At 37.9% G+C, this 17,963-nt stretch overlaps 1 protein-coding gene across 3 annotated transcripts in view; it reads right to left on the bottom strand.

Moving 5' to 3' along the window:
• Positions 1-2,486: 2,486 nt before the first annotated feature.
• Positions 2,487-17,963, bottom strand: part of LOC148357607 (muscleblind-like protein 1) — a 144,044-nt gene continuing 128,567 nt past the window's right edge. For 2 of the 3 annotated variants that reach the window (XM_088345129.1, XM_088345128.1), the window contains exons 7-10: positions 16,694-16,729; positions 11,336-11,427; positions 11,108-11,182; positions 2,487-8,368 (exon numbers count right to left, since the gene is read on the bottom strand). In XM_088345129.1, coding sequence (XP_088201255.1) covers positions 11,126-11,182; positions 11,336-11,427; positions 16,694-16,729 — 185 coding nt within the window. In that variant the 3' untranslated portion in view covers positions 2,487-8,368; positions 11,108-11,125. The remainder of the gene's footprint in view (positions 8,369-11,107; positions 11,183-11,335; positions 11,428-16,693; positions 16,730-17,963) is intronic. The other variant, XM_088345131.1, reaches the window with a different exon arrangement.

The following is a 17,963-nucleotide window of genomic DNA, read 5'->3' as shown; positions in this document are numbered from 1 at the left end:
TGGGTTTCCTCCGGGCACTCCGGTTTCCTCCCACATTCCAAAAACATGCATGTCAGGTTGATTGGCCGGTCCAAATTGTCCCTAGTTGTCTGTCCCTGCGACTGGCTGGCTACCAGTTTAGGGTGTCCCCTGCCCACTGCCCAAAGATGGCTGGGTTGGGCTCCAGCACCCCCGCGACACTACTTAGGATAAGCGATGCAGATAATACCTAAAGTCAACAACGTAATCTGCCAATAGGGCAAGATTTTTTCTTCAATACAACTGCAAAAAACACGAAAATGTGTGCTTTCAATAGTAGTAAGAAAGTAAACAAACGAGACTGCTCTCAAGATGCTTTATGGGCTTCAGCATCACGTCCATCACGGGTCGCTTTCATTGTGGTTGTTGTTGTTGTTGGTTCGTGTTACGTTTTGGATCAATATTGCTTCTTTCCCCGTAGGCGCTGATTGAAATGCCAAAGTTGCTGCTGTAATCGAACACACCGTCCCTTGAAAAAAAAGACAATTTCTCTGCAATAATCACCATTTTTTGATGATCTCCCCGATCCAACACAGATTTCAGTTCACTGCATTGTTTTTGATCATTTTCCTTACGACCGGATTAAACTATGGGAAAATAAATCTTTATTATTTAATTTGTTTTATATATAGTTTTGTATTGGGCAGCACGGCGGCGCGGTGGTTAGCGCCTGTGCGGCACAGTTTTGAGGTCATGGTTCAAATCCAGCTGCCAACCTTCCTGTGCGGAGTTTGCATGTTCTCCCCGTGCTTGTGTGGGTTTCCTCCAGGCACTCCGGTTTCCTCCCATATTCCAAAAACATGCATGTCAGGTTAATTGGCCGGTCCAAATTGTCCAGTGTGAATGAGCGAGCGGTGCAGATAATGGAAGGATGGATGGATAGTTTTATATTCCATTACTTAAGGATGCAAAAAATAAAAAAATAAAAATATACTATATACTCTACTTGCAGTTATAAAAAATACAATTTCCTGCACCCTATGTCATTTCAACCTGATGTAAGTATTTGCTTTTATTTTTGCTATGTTTCAGTTTGTTTTTTACTTTTAAGAAAGTATATATATATATATATATATATATATATATATATATATATATATATATATACCAAATATTGAGAATGTTTTATATGTATGATTAATAATTGTTTTATATGTATGATTAATAAAAGTAATGTATTTTTACTTCGGAATGTTAATATCAGAGTTATTTACTGTTTTTTCCCGCCCATAAGGCACACATAAAAGTCTGATTTTCTTCAAATTGTATGGCACGCTACGCAAGGCGGCAGAGTAGCTTAGATTAAGGGTGAAGTGGGCGTCACCGCTAAAGAGTGAAGTGTGGGCATAAGGCTAGGCTCACACAGCAGAGCATAATTCTTAATTCCGATTTTGGGCAAAATGTTTTTTTCTTGTGAGATCGTTCACGTTTTCAATTAAATGCGACATATATGCAACTTCTGTTTGAACCACACCATGTCCTGCATGCCCAGAAAAGGACACGTGACGACACACGCAATGCGTCCATTGTTTGCGGAAGTACTCATGGATACTAACGCCTTGGCGTATCCCACAATTTGAAAGTTATTGTACTACCAGAGGCTGAACTGAGTTGCGCCCCCAAATATTAATTAAATCTAAAACCTTACCCCTCCATTGAATGCTTTCTGTGTTTTCGTCTGCTATGGTGTGTTGATTTCTACGCTAAGATCAGGGCAATGTCGTGCCGCAGTGCACTCACATTGCCGGTAAGAACATGGAAACCGAGCAGCCGTGAGAGAATTGCAAAGCTGAAAAACAAACTCCCAAAAGTCTGATCTTTGGTTTTACTTTGTAATCAATTCTTAAATAAACCAAAACCAAACTGAGTTTTTCTCCTGCTTTACTCACTCTTGTATGCTTGTCTGTGTGGTTGTAAGGCGGCCGCAGCAGAGGCCATCTGTGTGCCAGGTTCATTGGCTGGTCCAAATTGTCCCAAGTGTAAATGAGCGAGTGAGTTGTCTGTTCCTGTGTGCCCTGCGACTGGCTGGTAACCAGTTCAGGGTGTCCCCTGCCCACTGCCCGAAGATGGCTGGGATGGGTTCCATCACTCCCGCGACCTTACTGAGGATAAGCAGTGCAAATAATGGATGGATGGATAGAAATCGAACCAGCTGCGGAGATTGCACCTTTTAACACTGTGCACCCTATTGGTGTGAAAATTCATGAACTACATTTGTCATAGTTTGCAGTTTAGTTCTACTGGAAAAACACAAACTCTGACTGACTCGCTACTCTCTACTGAGCATTTATTATAAAGTAACACTAAAATTAATTTCATGACATGACATCCTGCTTTTATGTATTTTCAGGCAGCGAAGTTGTGCCGCCATGTAGTGGCTGGACTGTGTACTGCAGCCATTCGGCTCCTGAAAGGAAAGTGAGTACCGGTACTTTTTGGCAAAAACACCATTCAAGGAATGCATTAAATTGCTTTATCGTTTTTTATTACGTGTTTTTAATCCATAACAGTGAGAATAAAAGATAGCAATGCAGGCCCCCTGGGAAAACAGACAACATGAGCTTTAGCTCACCTCCATTCATATTTAACATGTTATGGCTTTGGACTAGGATTTCATTTCTCGACTGACACACGGGGGGCAGTGAAAAAAGGGAGTAGGGGGGTGCACTCTCAAACAAATGTAAACAGCAGAGGGCAGAATACACCATTATAGCACAAAAAATCGGAAAAATAACCCCCCTATAAAATAAGACAAGAAAAATTAATTGTATTATATCAAACGAAGCATGCGCACTGATCGCAGGTGGGAAATGATCCGGTCTGCTGACCAAATCCCCGAAAAAAGCACGGTTTACATAAACAGAAGAACACGTTGAATGCTAAGTTGTATATTGCGTCTCAGGATTTATTTGTTTTCTTTACATTTTTCTCAAATAAACAACTATTCTATTTTTTTTCAGTGAGTATCTTATTCCTCAACATATGTGTATGGGTATTGTAAATACATCTTTCTCTGTAACATGGTTTTCTTCGGTCTTGGTACGTTTTTTTGCTCTCTTCATTTTCTAAAACGTGTTTACATTATTAACATGCATTTTTCTCCCAGTTAAAGACACAATCACTTTGTTTACATGCAGGCAATAATCAGATTTGGAATGAATTGTTTGAATACAGGAAGACGAACAAGTAACCCTCCATACATTTTCCGAGTATTCTGGATACAAGGGCGAAGCGGGATGAACGTCATTACGCAAGTACATTTAATTTCTGCCTTCAACTTCTGATATTAAATAAATAATTTTGTTCATGACACTCGCCAAATTTAGCAAGGTACTTTAATCTCTTTTTTTTTAATCGCAGTTAACAAGGACAACAAAGCCCTGCTTTATATAAAAAAGCCCCAAAGAAGCCTCACATTTTTAACATTCACTCTCTTAGACCTTGCTCTCAATAATAGTCAACTGGTGATTTTGTATCGAATCCAAAACAGTGCAGTTCGTTTTACGTGGGCCACAATGGCATGTTTCAGAGGCCCGAAAAAAAAACCACTCTAGTCGACTGGGGACAATGGAACGTGGCCACAATCGTGCATTTCATTTTAGGCAGGCCAAAACGGCACGCCTCCGGACAAAAGTTCCTTCTGCCTGTCCCTGCTTGCAGCAATATGGGATTAGGGATAAAGGATCACAGCCACACAAGTGCAGTGGATTTTAGGTGGAAATAACAGCAAAAAGAGCCGGAATATAGATTAAGGCCGCAAGAGTGCAGTGCACTTTTTGTTAAACAGACAACAAAAATGCGCCTTGCAGGCCCCCGCTCACAGCAATAGGTCAATGATAGAACATGACTTCACCGATGCAGTTCATTTCAGGCAGAAAGAACTGAAAAAAAAAGACGTCAGTCAAGTCACAGATTTGCTCTGGTCAACAGCGATAGTCAACTGTGGATATTTTATCGCAGCCACACCATGAAATTAATTTTAGCCTGAACTGAAAAATAAATGCACTCTGCAACGGTGCACCAAGTACAATTTTTGATTATTATTTGTTAACAGTAGGTTGTGTAATATTTGACCCCTAGATGGCACTGTGTTGTCTAATGTGAATGAAAACCAGTGACAAATGAGCACACCTTAGTAATATGATGCTGGAAAAACAAAGCGGCGACTACTTGGAATGGATTCCGCTATGTAAAAGAAATACAAATGAACATTTATAAAAAAATCAACATTCGTTTGATAGTTCATGTTTTTTGCCTGTTATTGAAATCAAGTTTTTTTTTTTACTGGAAGAAGAAGTTTTTGTACTAAAAGATGGCCCTAAATAGTATACCCTGTCCCTTAAGGTATTTAAATAGATATATTTTAATCCACGGCACTCTGAGGACGCAAAGTACGAAGTTTGTAGTAGCAAGGAATTACAGTATTGTGCTTGTTTCCCTTGTGTTCCAAAAATGAGCTCAATTGCTGCGTCACATCTGTTTATAAGTTGTGCTCTGAAGCATAGACTTACACTATATATGGATGGATACAATTCTAGAATTTCACCGTGGGGGCGGAAAATAAAGAATAAATAAGGCTTTTTTAAGCGTGTAAGTTTGCGTGTATCATTCATCTCTGTACTACAAGTGCCACAGTGCTTTTATGTATTCAAACATCCTGGACGAGGAAAACTTCGCCTCTCCGTAAGCAATTGAATGACTCAAATGCGTCTCCATGCACGAGTAATCAGAAAATGTAAGGACTAACCAAACCACTGAAATCAGAAAATTCACAGTCTGACTAATACATTTATCAGATTATTGTGCGTGTTTGCACGGCTTCACATAATCGGATTATTAGCAATATTTAATTTCCAATCTAATTATTGCCTGCATGAAATCATACCCATTGACAGTGCATTGGGCAGGGGGTAATGTACTGTCCCTCTCCTCCTTCAGACGCTTCCTGGGCTAATTACAAGCTGCAGAATAATTAAATGAATAAATGAAAACAAGAGCGACATTGGCTGTTCCTGAAAGGGTGCGCCTCAAGAGAATGACAAACCTACGCCCTTTGGATGCAAGTGATTTTTTTTCCAGCTTTTTTTTTCTGTGGTTATCCTGACTTTGTTTGGGTTTTTTTTCTATTCAAAATAAGATCTCAATATACATTTTTTCTCTCATCTTTTTTTTTTTTTACTATGTACAGAAGTGCAAAAAGTCAACCTTTATCACCCCCCCTTTTCTGTTTTGTTTGCTGGGTGAACGTCTGGGAAAAAAGAAAATAAAACAGATGCAGCTTGTTTTCCCAACATGGCCCAATTTCCAAGAAGAGTAAAAATGTCCGACAAATACTACTTGAAATGGATACAGTAGAAAATAAAACATCCAAGAACAATATACTTTATATATATTCTTTTAAATAAAAAGCACTAGTTACAAACCATTACACTCATTAAAATGCTAAACGGTTGTCATAGGCGACGGTTGCCAAAGCGACTTACTGTATTCACCTTTTCCTTTCTATTGAGTACTCATAGAAAACGTTTTTTTTCTTCAGGAAAACACAAAAAAACACTAATATGCATATGGTCGGTATGCACCACGTACAACATACGAACATCGAGACATACGTATACAGAATTCTGGGTAAAGATGAGGCAACACGCCTCACGAGTTTCCAGATAAATGCAAACTTCGGATAAAATGGCACGGATCACGTTGCATTGTCTTGACCCAAATTGTACATTCTAAGGCTTTAGATGAGGATTACAATCGTAACCTTATTTTTTCATTCCAATAAATAATATAAAACTAATTGAACTAACAAACGGTAAATGGGTTGCAGTTCATCTTTGAAGCAGGGTGCACACATCAATTTTGATAACAGTACTCGGAATAACAAAGCATACTTTTTGTCATATCGCCACATTTTAGGCTTCAAACTTAAACTAAAAAACTAAAAACATGTTCTAAGAATCAATAATGTGTAAGACACAATCGTGAAGTTGAACCAAATGACTCCAGCATTTATTATTATTTTTAAAATGAAAAACTGAAAAGAAGGTGTGGCAAAAATATTGTCCCCCTATTGGGGGGCAATATTTTTGCACAGCCTAATTTTATTTTATATTTTTGATGAGCACAGCACTGTATAAAATGTTGAATCATTTTAGTTTCTTTTCACGATTGTGTTTCCAATGTTGTTGATTCTTATAAAATATTTTGTGTTTGTTATCTATAGGTTTTAAGCCTGATTCAGGGCTATACAAATAACCATGCCTTGACTTGAAGTATGGCAATATGTCAAATAAGTATTAGAGGGCTTAAACTTTTGCGAGGCAATGTAGTGAATAGCACACCAGATGTTTGTTGTAGTACTGAGGCTGACAGATGGGGGCAATGTTGTGCCGCAGTGCACTCAGATTGCCGGTAAATTAGAATTAAAATTGTCTTGATTTTCACTGACGACATAATGAACATTGTTGGCTGCGTGTTTGGAAATGGCACTCGAGGATAAACAAATAATACTGACGTAAAAGAGAAAAAGGAAAAAGAACGAGTGTATGGATAAATAGGCAAAAATATTTACAAGGTGCTTGGTAGTGCTTCATAATTTAGGGCTTGTTTTCTTTATGAACATTACTGTCAGCTTCAGCGATCACTGAATTGTTTTTTTGATTATTTTGACTATGTGTAATATGTATAGAGGGATGAATATAAAGTTCTGTACACTAATAATTGTGCACAGTTGCACCATTATTATAAATGCAAAGATGAAAGGTTGTACAGTAGACCCAGGGGATATAGTGATGTTGCCTTATTGATATTTTCTCTTTACAGTGCTGTAAAAGAGCCTTTTGGTCCCTCTTTATGGCGTTTCCCCCACTATACAACAACACATTATTTTGCAAGCCCAAATACTTTTTAGTGTTCTTGTGCATACGACAAGTTAGGTCTCTAAGATACCTGTCTGCTATTGGTTCGACATCATACAAGATGCCAGTCCACATAATGAGGAAGCCCATTTGCTATTGGATGAATTACCTCCCACAATGCCTTTCTCTTAGTTCAGTCAAAAATGTCATCTGCTTTGTAAATATTTTGTGAGTCGGCGATGCATTACTGTATTTTTTGTACTTTATTCTGTATGGGTCCCAAGGCTTGCAGTGATGCTAAAGGGAGAAGCAAAAACAATATAACCATGGAAACAAAGCTTGTAATTATGAAGACTTAGGAAGAAGGCACACACATCGTTAGCCTCCTTAGTTGCATGGCCATAACTAATCAATGATTGTGGCTATTATTAAAAATAAAGAGGCGATTAAAGCAACAAAGTCTTCTAAATCCGTATCTTTTTTAATCTGCCGTTGTCATCTCTGCATCCACCTGCTACTTGACCAGCTCAAGTCAGATCACACTAAAGGGAAAAATGATCTAATTTTTCTATTATACTTAGAATTTTATTTAATAATCTAGACACATATTATATGCAAGTACTACTACTTACTATATGCTGTTTTGTTATTTCAATGGTTTTATCAGAGGTTTTGGGGGTTCTGAGCCAATAACTGTAGGTTTCTCTGCCCTGCTATATGGACATTTCCCCTAACAAACCCTAAATAAAAACAGACAAATACTATATCCCATGAGGGTATACTCTAAAAGAGTTGTCTAATTTCAGAACAGGATAATCATTTTTTTTTAATTTTCTTTGAATTAATTGCATGCACAACAGCACAAAATGAAGTGCAAATTGATGTGTAAACCTTGCTTATATGAACCTCCCCTACCACTGAAAATTCAGACAAATAAATATTCTTAAAACAACACTAAGAGGAAAAAAAATGATAAAAACAAGTAAATGATAATTTAAAAAAAAAAAAATCACACTTGCAATGGTCATGGCGACCAAACGCTAATTCTCCATCTCGGAAGATTTGAGGATTTCGTAATCAGCAGTGAGGGGTCGTGACGGGACCGGAGACGGGTATTGACGTCTTAAAGGGAAAGCCCGTTGCTTGGCTTGTACCATTGGCGTTTTAGCACGAGTATGGCCTTTTTTTTTTACGTTGATTCACAAGAACATGAACGTTTCCTTCCTTCGTCTCTTTCAACTGAAATATAAGGTGCACCTTCGTGTAAACACATCCGGAAAAACGAATGTACGAAAAGACGAGGCGGACGTTTTTTCCTCCCCGACATTCAGAGTGTGCCCGGTGGATAAAGGTAAACGCGGTTTGCCTTCACGGACAAATGAATTCGGAGTGCGTGAAGTGAGTCGGGTAAATTCCAAAAACGCTCGACCAGGACGAGCCGGGTCCTGTTTGGGTCGCCCAGTCAATGGCCTGTCTCGGAGATCCGGATCCACCTAGGTAAAAACAAAAGAAATATACTGTAAGTAAGGACATTATTGTAAGATGGCACAAAAAACGTTATGCGGGTTACACAGTTTAAATGATTGCCATTATAAAAAAGAAGAAAAATAACTCAAAATGAAGTGCAGTAGAATCCCGCTTTACTACAGAATTTTGTCAGACCCTAACTGACTTCCAGTCTGGTTTCATGTTAAAGACAATATTGGCTGCCATTACGCAACTGTTAAACTGGACAAATTGTTAACACCTAAAAAACATTTTTTTGGTGGATTAATACATTGTGCTTTAAAAATATCCATTACCATCAGTCTTTATAATGTAAAGGGGAGGCTACAAATGTAGGCTGAACAATAGAGCATAGTACTGAATGACACAATGCTAATTTCTTTGACAATAATTTCCAAAGGGTGGGCATGTTTACATTTACCTGCAAAGTACTAGCACAGAGTACGAGGGTGCTGAATTTCTCATTATCTTCCTACCATATATACTAGTATCTAAGACAAATTTACAACTATTAAATAAAATACTGAAATCAGGGGGTTAGCTTGTATACAGATATTTAGCTGTGTGTCACCAGTAGCGAATGGTAGGCAGTGCATGGGAAGGAAGGCGTGGATTATACATGAACGAAAGGTGTGCTGAATTTTGCTCTTTCAAATTATACAATTATATTTCCAATACACCATGCCTGGAAAAAAAGGAAACGTTTGGACAGTAACCAGAAATGGAGAAGCTCTTTTAAGCATGTGTACAGTAGACACGGCAACTCCGCTTTATGACGTTTTTGTCACGGTTGCCATGGAGCCCAATTGGCCCCGCACGTGTGGCTCTAGTTTTCACTTCACGTTGTGAAAAAAGACGTTTTTTCATTTCTTTTCTATTGCATTGTCCCAAAGATATGACAAAGATAACACATTATTTCACATGCACAAAAAATTCACAAAAATCAAATGTTGCTGTGTTTGTGCGCATAACGTGTTATGTTTCAAAGATGCCTGTCTGTTATTAGACAGAGTAAATATATGATACTGGTCAGCTATTATTTTGCGTCATGGTATCATGAAAATGTTGCTACGCTCTTGGCTGAATTACGTCCCATAATGCCTTTATTTTTAGTCAGTTCAGACTCTCGTGTGCTCTCTAAAGAATTTGTGAGATGGCATTACAAAACTGTACTTTTTATACTCTATTTATCCGCTATGAATTCCATATGTGACAGTGATGCTAAAAGGAGAAGCAAATAACATGATAACAATGGAAATATAGATTGTCAAGAAATATACAGAAGACATACAAATTGCTACCCTCGGTAAGTAACATGGCTGTAGCCAATCGGGATTCAAGGAAATTTCTAAGAATCAAGACACAATCAAAGCAAGTGGAAGTTTCGAAATCAATTTATTTTTGTATCGGGCTTCACCGTCTCTTACCACCTTCTGTCTTTGCCCGCTACTCCACTGTACCAGCTCAAGTCATGTCACAACAAAGTTAAATCTGATTTTATTCCTCTACTACATGTTTAAATAAATATAATGCAATTCAATCATATTCTCATATATTTCTAATAGGTGGTACTTAGTGTAGATCTACACTATTTTTTAGCATTTTTATTTGGAGTAGCGGGGGTTTAGGAGGCATTAGCTCATTGCCATAAATTACTATCCCCCACTATCCGGCAATTTTACTTTGCAATCCCCACCTCAGAACAGATTAATGTCGTATCCCGGGGTCTACAGCATTCAGATTTCTATTTCCGAAATCCTGGTAACCATACTCTACAGCAGGGGTGTCAAACTCATTTTAACTCGGGGGCCACACGATAGAACAAACGTTCTGTCGGGGGCCGGACTAGTAGATTAAAGAGAAAGAAAAAGAGAGATACAGAAATAAGTCAAGTCAAGTCAAGTCATTTTTATTTGTATAGCCCTAAATCACGAAGAGTCTCAAAGGGCTTCACAGATCACCACACTATATTACACAGACTATTTTTCAGCCGACGAGAAGAGTAGGTTATTCATATGCTATGGAGTAGAAGTGAGTTTTAAGTTTAGATTTAAGAGAAAGAGGGAGGGAAAAGATGATAGGGCAGGACAAAGAAAGAAAAAGAGGCAGGGAGGGAGAGGGCGTGAGAAACAAAAGATAAAAAGTCGTGAGAGAGGGTGAAAAGAAAGGGAGAGGAAGAAAGAAATCCAAAGATAAATAGAAAGACAGAAGGAGAGAAAGGAGAAAAGAAAGCGCAAAGGGTATGAAGAGAGAAAGAGAAAAGTGAGAAAAGGAAAAAAGGAAGTCAGAGCAAAAGAGGTTCAAAGACACACAGAGAGAAAGAGACAAGGAGCAACAAAGGAAGAGAAAAAGAGAGACAGAGAGTGAAAGAGACAGAGACAGAATGGGAGAAAAGGGGTGGAACAGAAAGATAGAGAGAAATAAATACAAGTACAGTGTCTTTGTGAGAGGCATCTGGCTTTAGCAACATCAAATTGACATATTTCAACCTGCAGCTTGTTTTTCTCTTGCGCTTCTCTGAGTGTTGTCTCGCGGGCCGGATTCAATCCCTTAGCGGGCCTGATCTGGCCCGCGGGCCGCCTGTTTGACACCTGTGCTCTACAGGTATAGTAATTACAAATCATTTTAAAAAAGGTTTTTAAATAAATAATCAACACTTGATCCAAGCCAACCACTGCATTGTTGATAATATGATCTTAGGACATTTTGATAGGAATCATACATACTTTTTATGATTGAGGCCTCTACATCTGGGTCACATATTTGTGACTCGACAGATGCTCCGCAGATATTATCGGAATCTAAAACAAAAAGAGTGGAAAAAAACAAAACCACATCAAATAAAATAATCAAATCAGTTGTCAAGTTGACAGAAAGTTAGCGTCATGCTTTCGTTCATAAATCATAATCGGCCGCACACATCGGAGGGCGGGGCAAACGAGAAAAGAACAAACCTGATTGGCTGAGGCGGTAGCAAAGGGAACACTTGTGGCAGATGTGGTGGCTGCGGACACAGTGGCTGGAGTAGCACCATGCATCATGGGTACTTGACGGGTGAAAAAACACAATAACATACAAAATGCCTATAAGTATATCAGGAATATAAATTACAATATGATAAAAACATTTAATTAAGTTGAAAATATAAAAATAACCCATACATCGAGTTTGAAGCGCTGTGGCTTTAAAAGTGAGGTGGGTTGAAACCCACCCACTTGTAACTACTCCTTTTTTTTAAGTACAGGGTTAGAGTGTTCAGAACTGGTAGCATAAATGGCAAAATGCCTGTATTACTCTTGGATGGAGCTCAGGTTAGGGGTTAAAGTTTTGGTCAAATATGCTAGAAGCACTGGTAGCTCAACTGGTAAAATGGCTGCATTACATTTACAGTTTTATCCCCAATCAAGGCAGGGACATTTTTAAGGTTAATGTTTCTGTGGAAGCTAGGGTTGGGGTTTTTTTGCATTGGTAGCTCAACTGGTAAGCTGTCTGATTTCTGTGCACAACCCTATGGATTCGATCCCTATCAAAAATCTTGGGGCCCAGGTCTCTATGTTGCAGCCATTATTGATCGTTAGTGTTTGAGCAAGTGCTTTGGTTGGGCTATTTCCTGTAACTAGTTGTTTTTGGTAAAAGCTAGAGTTAGTTACAATTTTGATCAAAATAGAATGCAGCACTGTTAGCTCGACAAGTAGAATACCTGGCACTCACAGCGTTGTGGGGTCATTCAACTGTTAAGCCAGTACGAATTTGGGAGTTAAGGTTTTGGTTGGGGCTAGGATTATGTTTTCGGTTGGAGTTAGAGTTCAGGCTTTAGTTGGGGTTAAGGTTTTTACTTTTACTAGCGCTGGAGCCATGGTTAGTCAGTTAGTGTTTGGAACTAAGTTTTTGGTTGGAGCTCGGGTTATGGTTATGGGTGTTATCAGGGTTATGGTTTTAGCTGGAGCTTTGGTAAGGCTTAGAGTTTTGGCTTAAATCTATAACACCACTGGTAGCTCAAATGAGGAAATGCCAGATTCAATATCATAGAGTTGTGGGTTCTATCCCCAGTCAAGACAGTTCAAGTTAAATTTTGGTAAGTACAAGGGTAAGGGTTTTGCTGCAACAAAAATTGTAAAATTTGTAGTGCCTTGACTGGGAATCAAAACCAGCACCCTGAGAGTACTATACAAGCACTATATCAGTTGAGCTATGAGCGTGGCATAAATTTCAAATAAAATCCAAACCCTAAAATTATGCTTATGATTGTAGATAGGGTTAGTGTTACAACTGGTATTGCTTACAGCACTGGTAGCTCAAATGGTATGATCCTTGTATAAGACTCACAGATGTGTGTGTTAGAGCCCCAGTTAAGGCAGTAAAAGTTCTGCATTCATGTTTTTGGTTGGCGCTATGGTTAGGGTTTTACTCCAACAAAAATCCCAAACTTAGAATTCGTAACACCTTGACTGCGAATCAAACCTCAAGCCTTATGAGTGTAACAGAATCCTCTCAGCTAAGTTACCAGTGCTGTGTCTGAATTTAACTAAAACTCTAACCTAAACCTTAGCTCATACCATTTGTGTGGAGCTACTATTGCATAATAAGCATATTACTAACAGCGTTATATTTGTTCTACAAATTGTTGATTATCCAGATAGAGAAGGAGGATAGGCAGATGCTGTTTTTAGTTTTCTGCTCAGCTTTAAGACTGTCGAGCATTAATTTGCCGTACAATCTCAACAAAAATTTGGTTTTGATAAATATTTTATACCTTTTATAAAAGGTTCGTACCGAAATAGCAATTGTTTAATTAAATTAAAAAACGCTTTGTCTCCCAGATTCAAAATCTGTAGGGGTATTTGTCCTATACCTAGCTTCACCATATATTAGCTATGAAACTTTCAAATATTCAACCAGGCGATGACAATTCTCTTTCTTAGGGATGAAAAAACTAGTTATTATGCTAAAAGTACGATTAACTCTTTCAATGCTAGACGTTTCTCTCAAATGGGAAATTTTTGCCATTTTGATTCATTTTTGAAGGCATTCAGAAAATTTTGCTCAGTAGCTATTTAGACAAAAGACACACCAAAAGTAAGCTGAAACTCTCCTCTTTCATTAGAAAAATGTATGTTTCTAGTGTTTACCATTGTTTAGACAACAAAAGTTGAAAATTGCAAAGTTTTTGGGAAATACTCGTTTCCAAGAAAATCTGTGAGAAAAGCTGCTTTTAGTGAAAGGATGCATTTCAAGCAGAATTTTCAATTTGGGGCTTTTTTTTTAATTTGTGATACCTCTAATATAAACAATGCTGATTTTCACTTTTTGCCGGTGGTTTTGCTCCCCATTAACCGGGTCTAAAAAATATTTTCTTAAAAAAATAATAATTTTTTTTTCTTAATTTTTTTCTTTTTGAAGGTGCGCCGCTACTTCGCGGATTTTCACTTATCGCGGGTGGTTTTGGTCCCCATTAACCGCGATAACTGAGGTCTTACTGTATATATATATATATATATATATATATATATATATATATATATATATATATATATATATATATATATATATATATATATATATATATATATATATATCATCTCATCTCATCAGCCGTACCGCTTATCCTCATTAGGGTCGCGGGGATGCTGGAGCCCATCCCAGCCATCTCCGGGCAGTGGGCAGGGGACACCCTGAACTGGTTGCCAGCCAATCGCAGGGCACACAGGGACAGACAACTCATTCGCTCATTCACACCTAGGGACAATTTGGACCGGCCAATTCACCTGAAATGCATGTTTTTGGAACGTGGGAGGAAACCGGAGTGCCCGGAGGAAACCCACGCAAGCACGGGGAGAACATACAAACTCCACACAGGATGTCCGGATATATGGGCAGCACGGCCATAATATTGGGTCCCAAAAATACTAATGATAACGGGAAAGAAAAGTGGTAAAGAGTGAGAACAATGATCGAGTCGCAGAGGGAAACAATTGAGAAATACGAAAATGGTGAACAAGTCTATCAGTGAAGAGCTGCTAAAGGGAACAGCAAATGGCTCAAAAATGTTATATTTTTATCTTTTTACCAGTTTATTACTCTTTTTTTAACTAAATGATTAAATATTTTTTAATGATTAGGTACACGCTTCATTAATATTCTGAATTTCTCTTAGTATGTGGCCATTTTAGAGCAGGTTCAGGGGGTCTCATACATGCGATGTAGGCTTATATGTGAGCATATATGGTACTTGAAGTTGTTTTGCTGATCATGTTGTTTTTTGAAAAAAATAAAATAAAATAAATTAAAAATATATATATACATTTACATGACATAAAAATACATATACATTAAGCTATCTCACAACAAAGATGGATTTTAAAACTAATAATATTTGTAAAACAAGTCGTGTTTTTTGTAACTTATGTTTCCCTCAGGCATGTTTGTTTAAGCTTATTTTCTAAAACTTTGAATATTTCATACAATTTGGTCATACAGTTTTGTTTGCGTAACATTGCTTTGAAATTTTGTATGGAAATATTTATGCGTTTTTTTTAACAAAACATTAAAGAAAAACTTCTGAGTTTGTATTGCACGCCACTACTGTGTCCATCAACTGATTACCATCTATAAGTCTAGAGCGCTCTCTTGTGGCAAGCTCTGAAATTTGCTTAGTGCCACCTAAAGTCTGGAAAATACGCTACTAAATTGCATTATGTTTTGAAGAAGAGCTCTTTAAACAGATAATATAACAAGACGGAAAATAAAATCTCTCAGGTTTATATCCTGATGACATAATGAAGTGTTAGTAAGGGCCATTAAAACGGGCATTAGGTGCAGAAGAGAACTACTTCAAAAGGGGGGGAAATAAATACTATATTTTCTGGACTATAAGTCGTACCTAAAAAAAACAAGTTTGCCAGGAATTGAAAGGTGCACCTTTAAATCTGCTTCAATTTACTGACAGGAAAAAAAAGTTAATAAAATTGGAAATGCATAATCACAATAAAATGCTACTACATTTGTCCACCATTCATGAATGAACTGAATCATTTTAATGGGGAATCCAGGTTTGTCAATCTTTCTCAATCTTTTTTTTTTTGTAATCTTTTCACTTACTCTAGTTTTAATTACAAACGTACAAGTGCTTGGGATCCGTGAAAATGTTTGATTTTTAATGTGTTTTCAGCTCGTGAAACTGCTGAATTTCTCAACAAGTCTACTTTAAAATGATGCCAATACTGCTCTCTTGTACCTTCACATTGACATTGCATTTGTTCTTCCCGAGTGATTTACAGGAATTCACTGGCATTAGTTTGTACGGTTGGCGGTTAGCAAGCAACCCCACGGTCTAGGGTTAAATTCCAGCTGGAGTTTGTATGTTCTTCCCATGCCTGCGTGGGTTTCCTCTGGGCACTCCAGTTTCCGCCCACATTCCAAAAACATGCATGTAAATTGGCCAGTCCAAATTTTATCTGGGGTGAATGAGTGAGTGAATTGTACGTCTCCGTGTGCAACTGTCTGGTAACCAGTTGAGGGTGTCCCCTGCCCACTGCCCGAAGATGGCTGGGATGGGCTCGAGCACCCCCGCGACCCTACTGAGGATAAGTGGCGCAAATTATGGATTGGTGGATTCTTTATAAAGCTTTGTCTTGTGAAGCATCATTGCACCTAAGAGGATACTTAAACAGGGCAGTATGAAATGTGTATTAGTGCAAGGAATGCAAATAAAGAATGCACATCTTTTATGGACCATGAAAAAGGTAGTGTTGCCAAGTGGTAAATTGTAATTTCCTGCAACTGAAAAATGTGAGCTATATATTACGGCCATTTTTACCAAACACCCGTAAGGGGAGAAATTTGTCTAAAAAACATTTACCCACATATTGTTAAAATCAACGAATATATTCACGATTTACTCAAGATCTAAAAATAATATGCCTTGATAAATGCACACACAATATTAATAATCACATATGTGAATCGCAGATATATATATATATATATATATATATATATATATATATATATATGTCTCTGCAAAATATATGATTTACACTAATTTCTTTTTCTTTTAATGGTACTGGAGAAATTAGAAAATTGGCTTTGAAAGTCCTTAAATAGTGCTTGGATTTGCCCATGAAAAAGGTGCACAAACCTTGCTTGTAGTCCAATGCGTCTTATGCCTAAAACTATTTTACAAAGGACCGCCTTATAATCTGATGCGCCTTATAGTCTGTAAAATACGGTAAACACAAGAGCTTGGTCCCACAAAATTCTCCCAATAGTTGATTTACATAGGAGTAGAGTTGGTAATGAAAACTGGCACCTACCAACACTTGTTGCAGGCGTCATGCACAATATCGAGCCTGCCCATCATGCATTGCAACAGGAGGTCGAGTGGAAAGGGAGGGGGAACACAAAAAAATGTAGATAAGTCATTTTTAAAATGTCAGACATGCTTTATAAGGAAATGTTGACAGAGGTGATTGAAAACTGGATGCGTGAGCAGTACAGACGTGGTATCAATACTTGTGTTTGCATTTATGGATCGGGACTACGACGGTGATGTATTGTTACGGCTAAATTCCCTTAGTACCCATAGTGTCAGGTGAGGCGCAGTCAGATTTACAAATAAATGTACATCTTATTCATCTTTTAATTGGCAGAGGAGAAAAAAAATCAATATACAGGTTGTGGCATAGAAAAAATGGTTCAATTGTCTTTATGTTGCCCACTTGCAAGGCTTAGTTATAGTACCGAACAGGGGGAGCGTGTTGCCCTGCAACTAATTTTCTTTAATGAATAATTGACTTTGTTTAAGATATAATAAAACTCTAAAAATTGATTATGGGGCGGCAGTAGCTCAGGAGGAAGAGCGATCGTTTTAGGATTAAGGGATCCCAGTTCGAATCCCGGCTTGTCCGTGTTACATGTCGAAGTGTCCTTGGGTAAGACATTGAACCCCCAATTACCCCCAATAAGCAGGTTAGCGCCTTACATGGCTGCACAGATCACGGCCGCTATTGGGAAATGTGAAGCACAATGTAAAGCGCTTTGGGAAGTCATTGACTTGAAAAGCGCTATATAAATGCAGATCATTTCATGTAAATTCATTAAAAAGCTAGACTAATATTTAGTGTTTATTTGAGCTTTTCAAATAAAGCGAAATAATATTACTTCCAGGTTTTCCGTGCCAAGTCAAAGAGACTTGTGATGTAGTTGTCATTTGTAATCTCACGCAATGGCTGAAAGGACTGTTGCATGTCCAATCCATCCCCATCCATGTTGAAGACTTAACAATGCAATGCTGTAGGTTTCTAAAAGTGTTTATATGATATACAAACTATATCATGAAATAGTTTGGACAGATGTTAGGTTTATGCACTTTGTGTTCGCAAACATATTGGGCTCAATGCGTTGTATTTATTGTTGCAGTTTTCACCATCTGGTAAAAAAAAAAAGCAGGTTTAAATAGCACATCCCCTGTGGTTACGGCATTTTTAGCACAGGGTCATTTCGATGAAACTACAGTCTTAACTTATGAATTGAATCTTTGCGCTGCTCCTTTTGAATAAAATATTCTATGGAAAATCCTCCATT

This window comes from Urocampus carinirostris, chromosome 10 (assembly GCF_059441175.1).
Source record: "Urocampus carinirostris isolate Australia breed hairy pipefish chromosome 10, RoL_Ucar_1.0, whole genome shotgun sequence".
In the NCBI taxonomy this organism is placed as follows: Eukaryota; Metazoa; Chordata; class Actinopteri; order Syngnathiformes; family Syngnathidae; genus Urocampus; species Urocampus carinirostris.
Note: the sequence above shows the minus strand (reverse complement) of the source record. Positions and strands in the feature narration are given on the sequence as shown.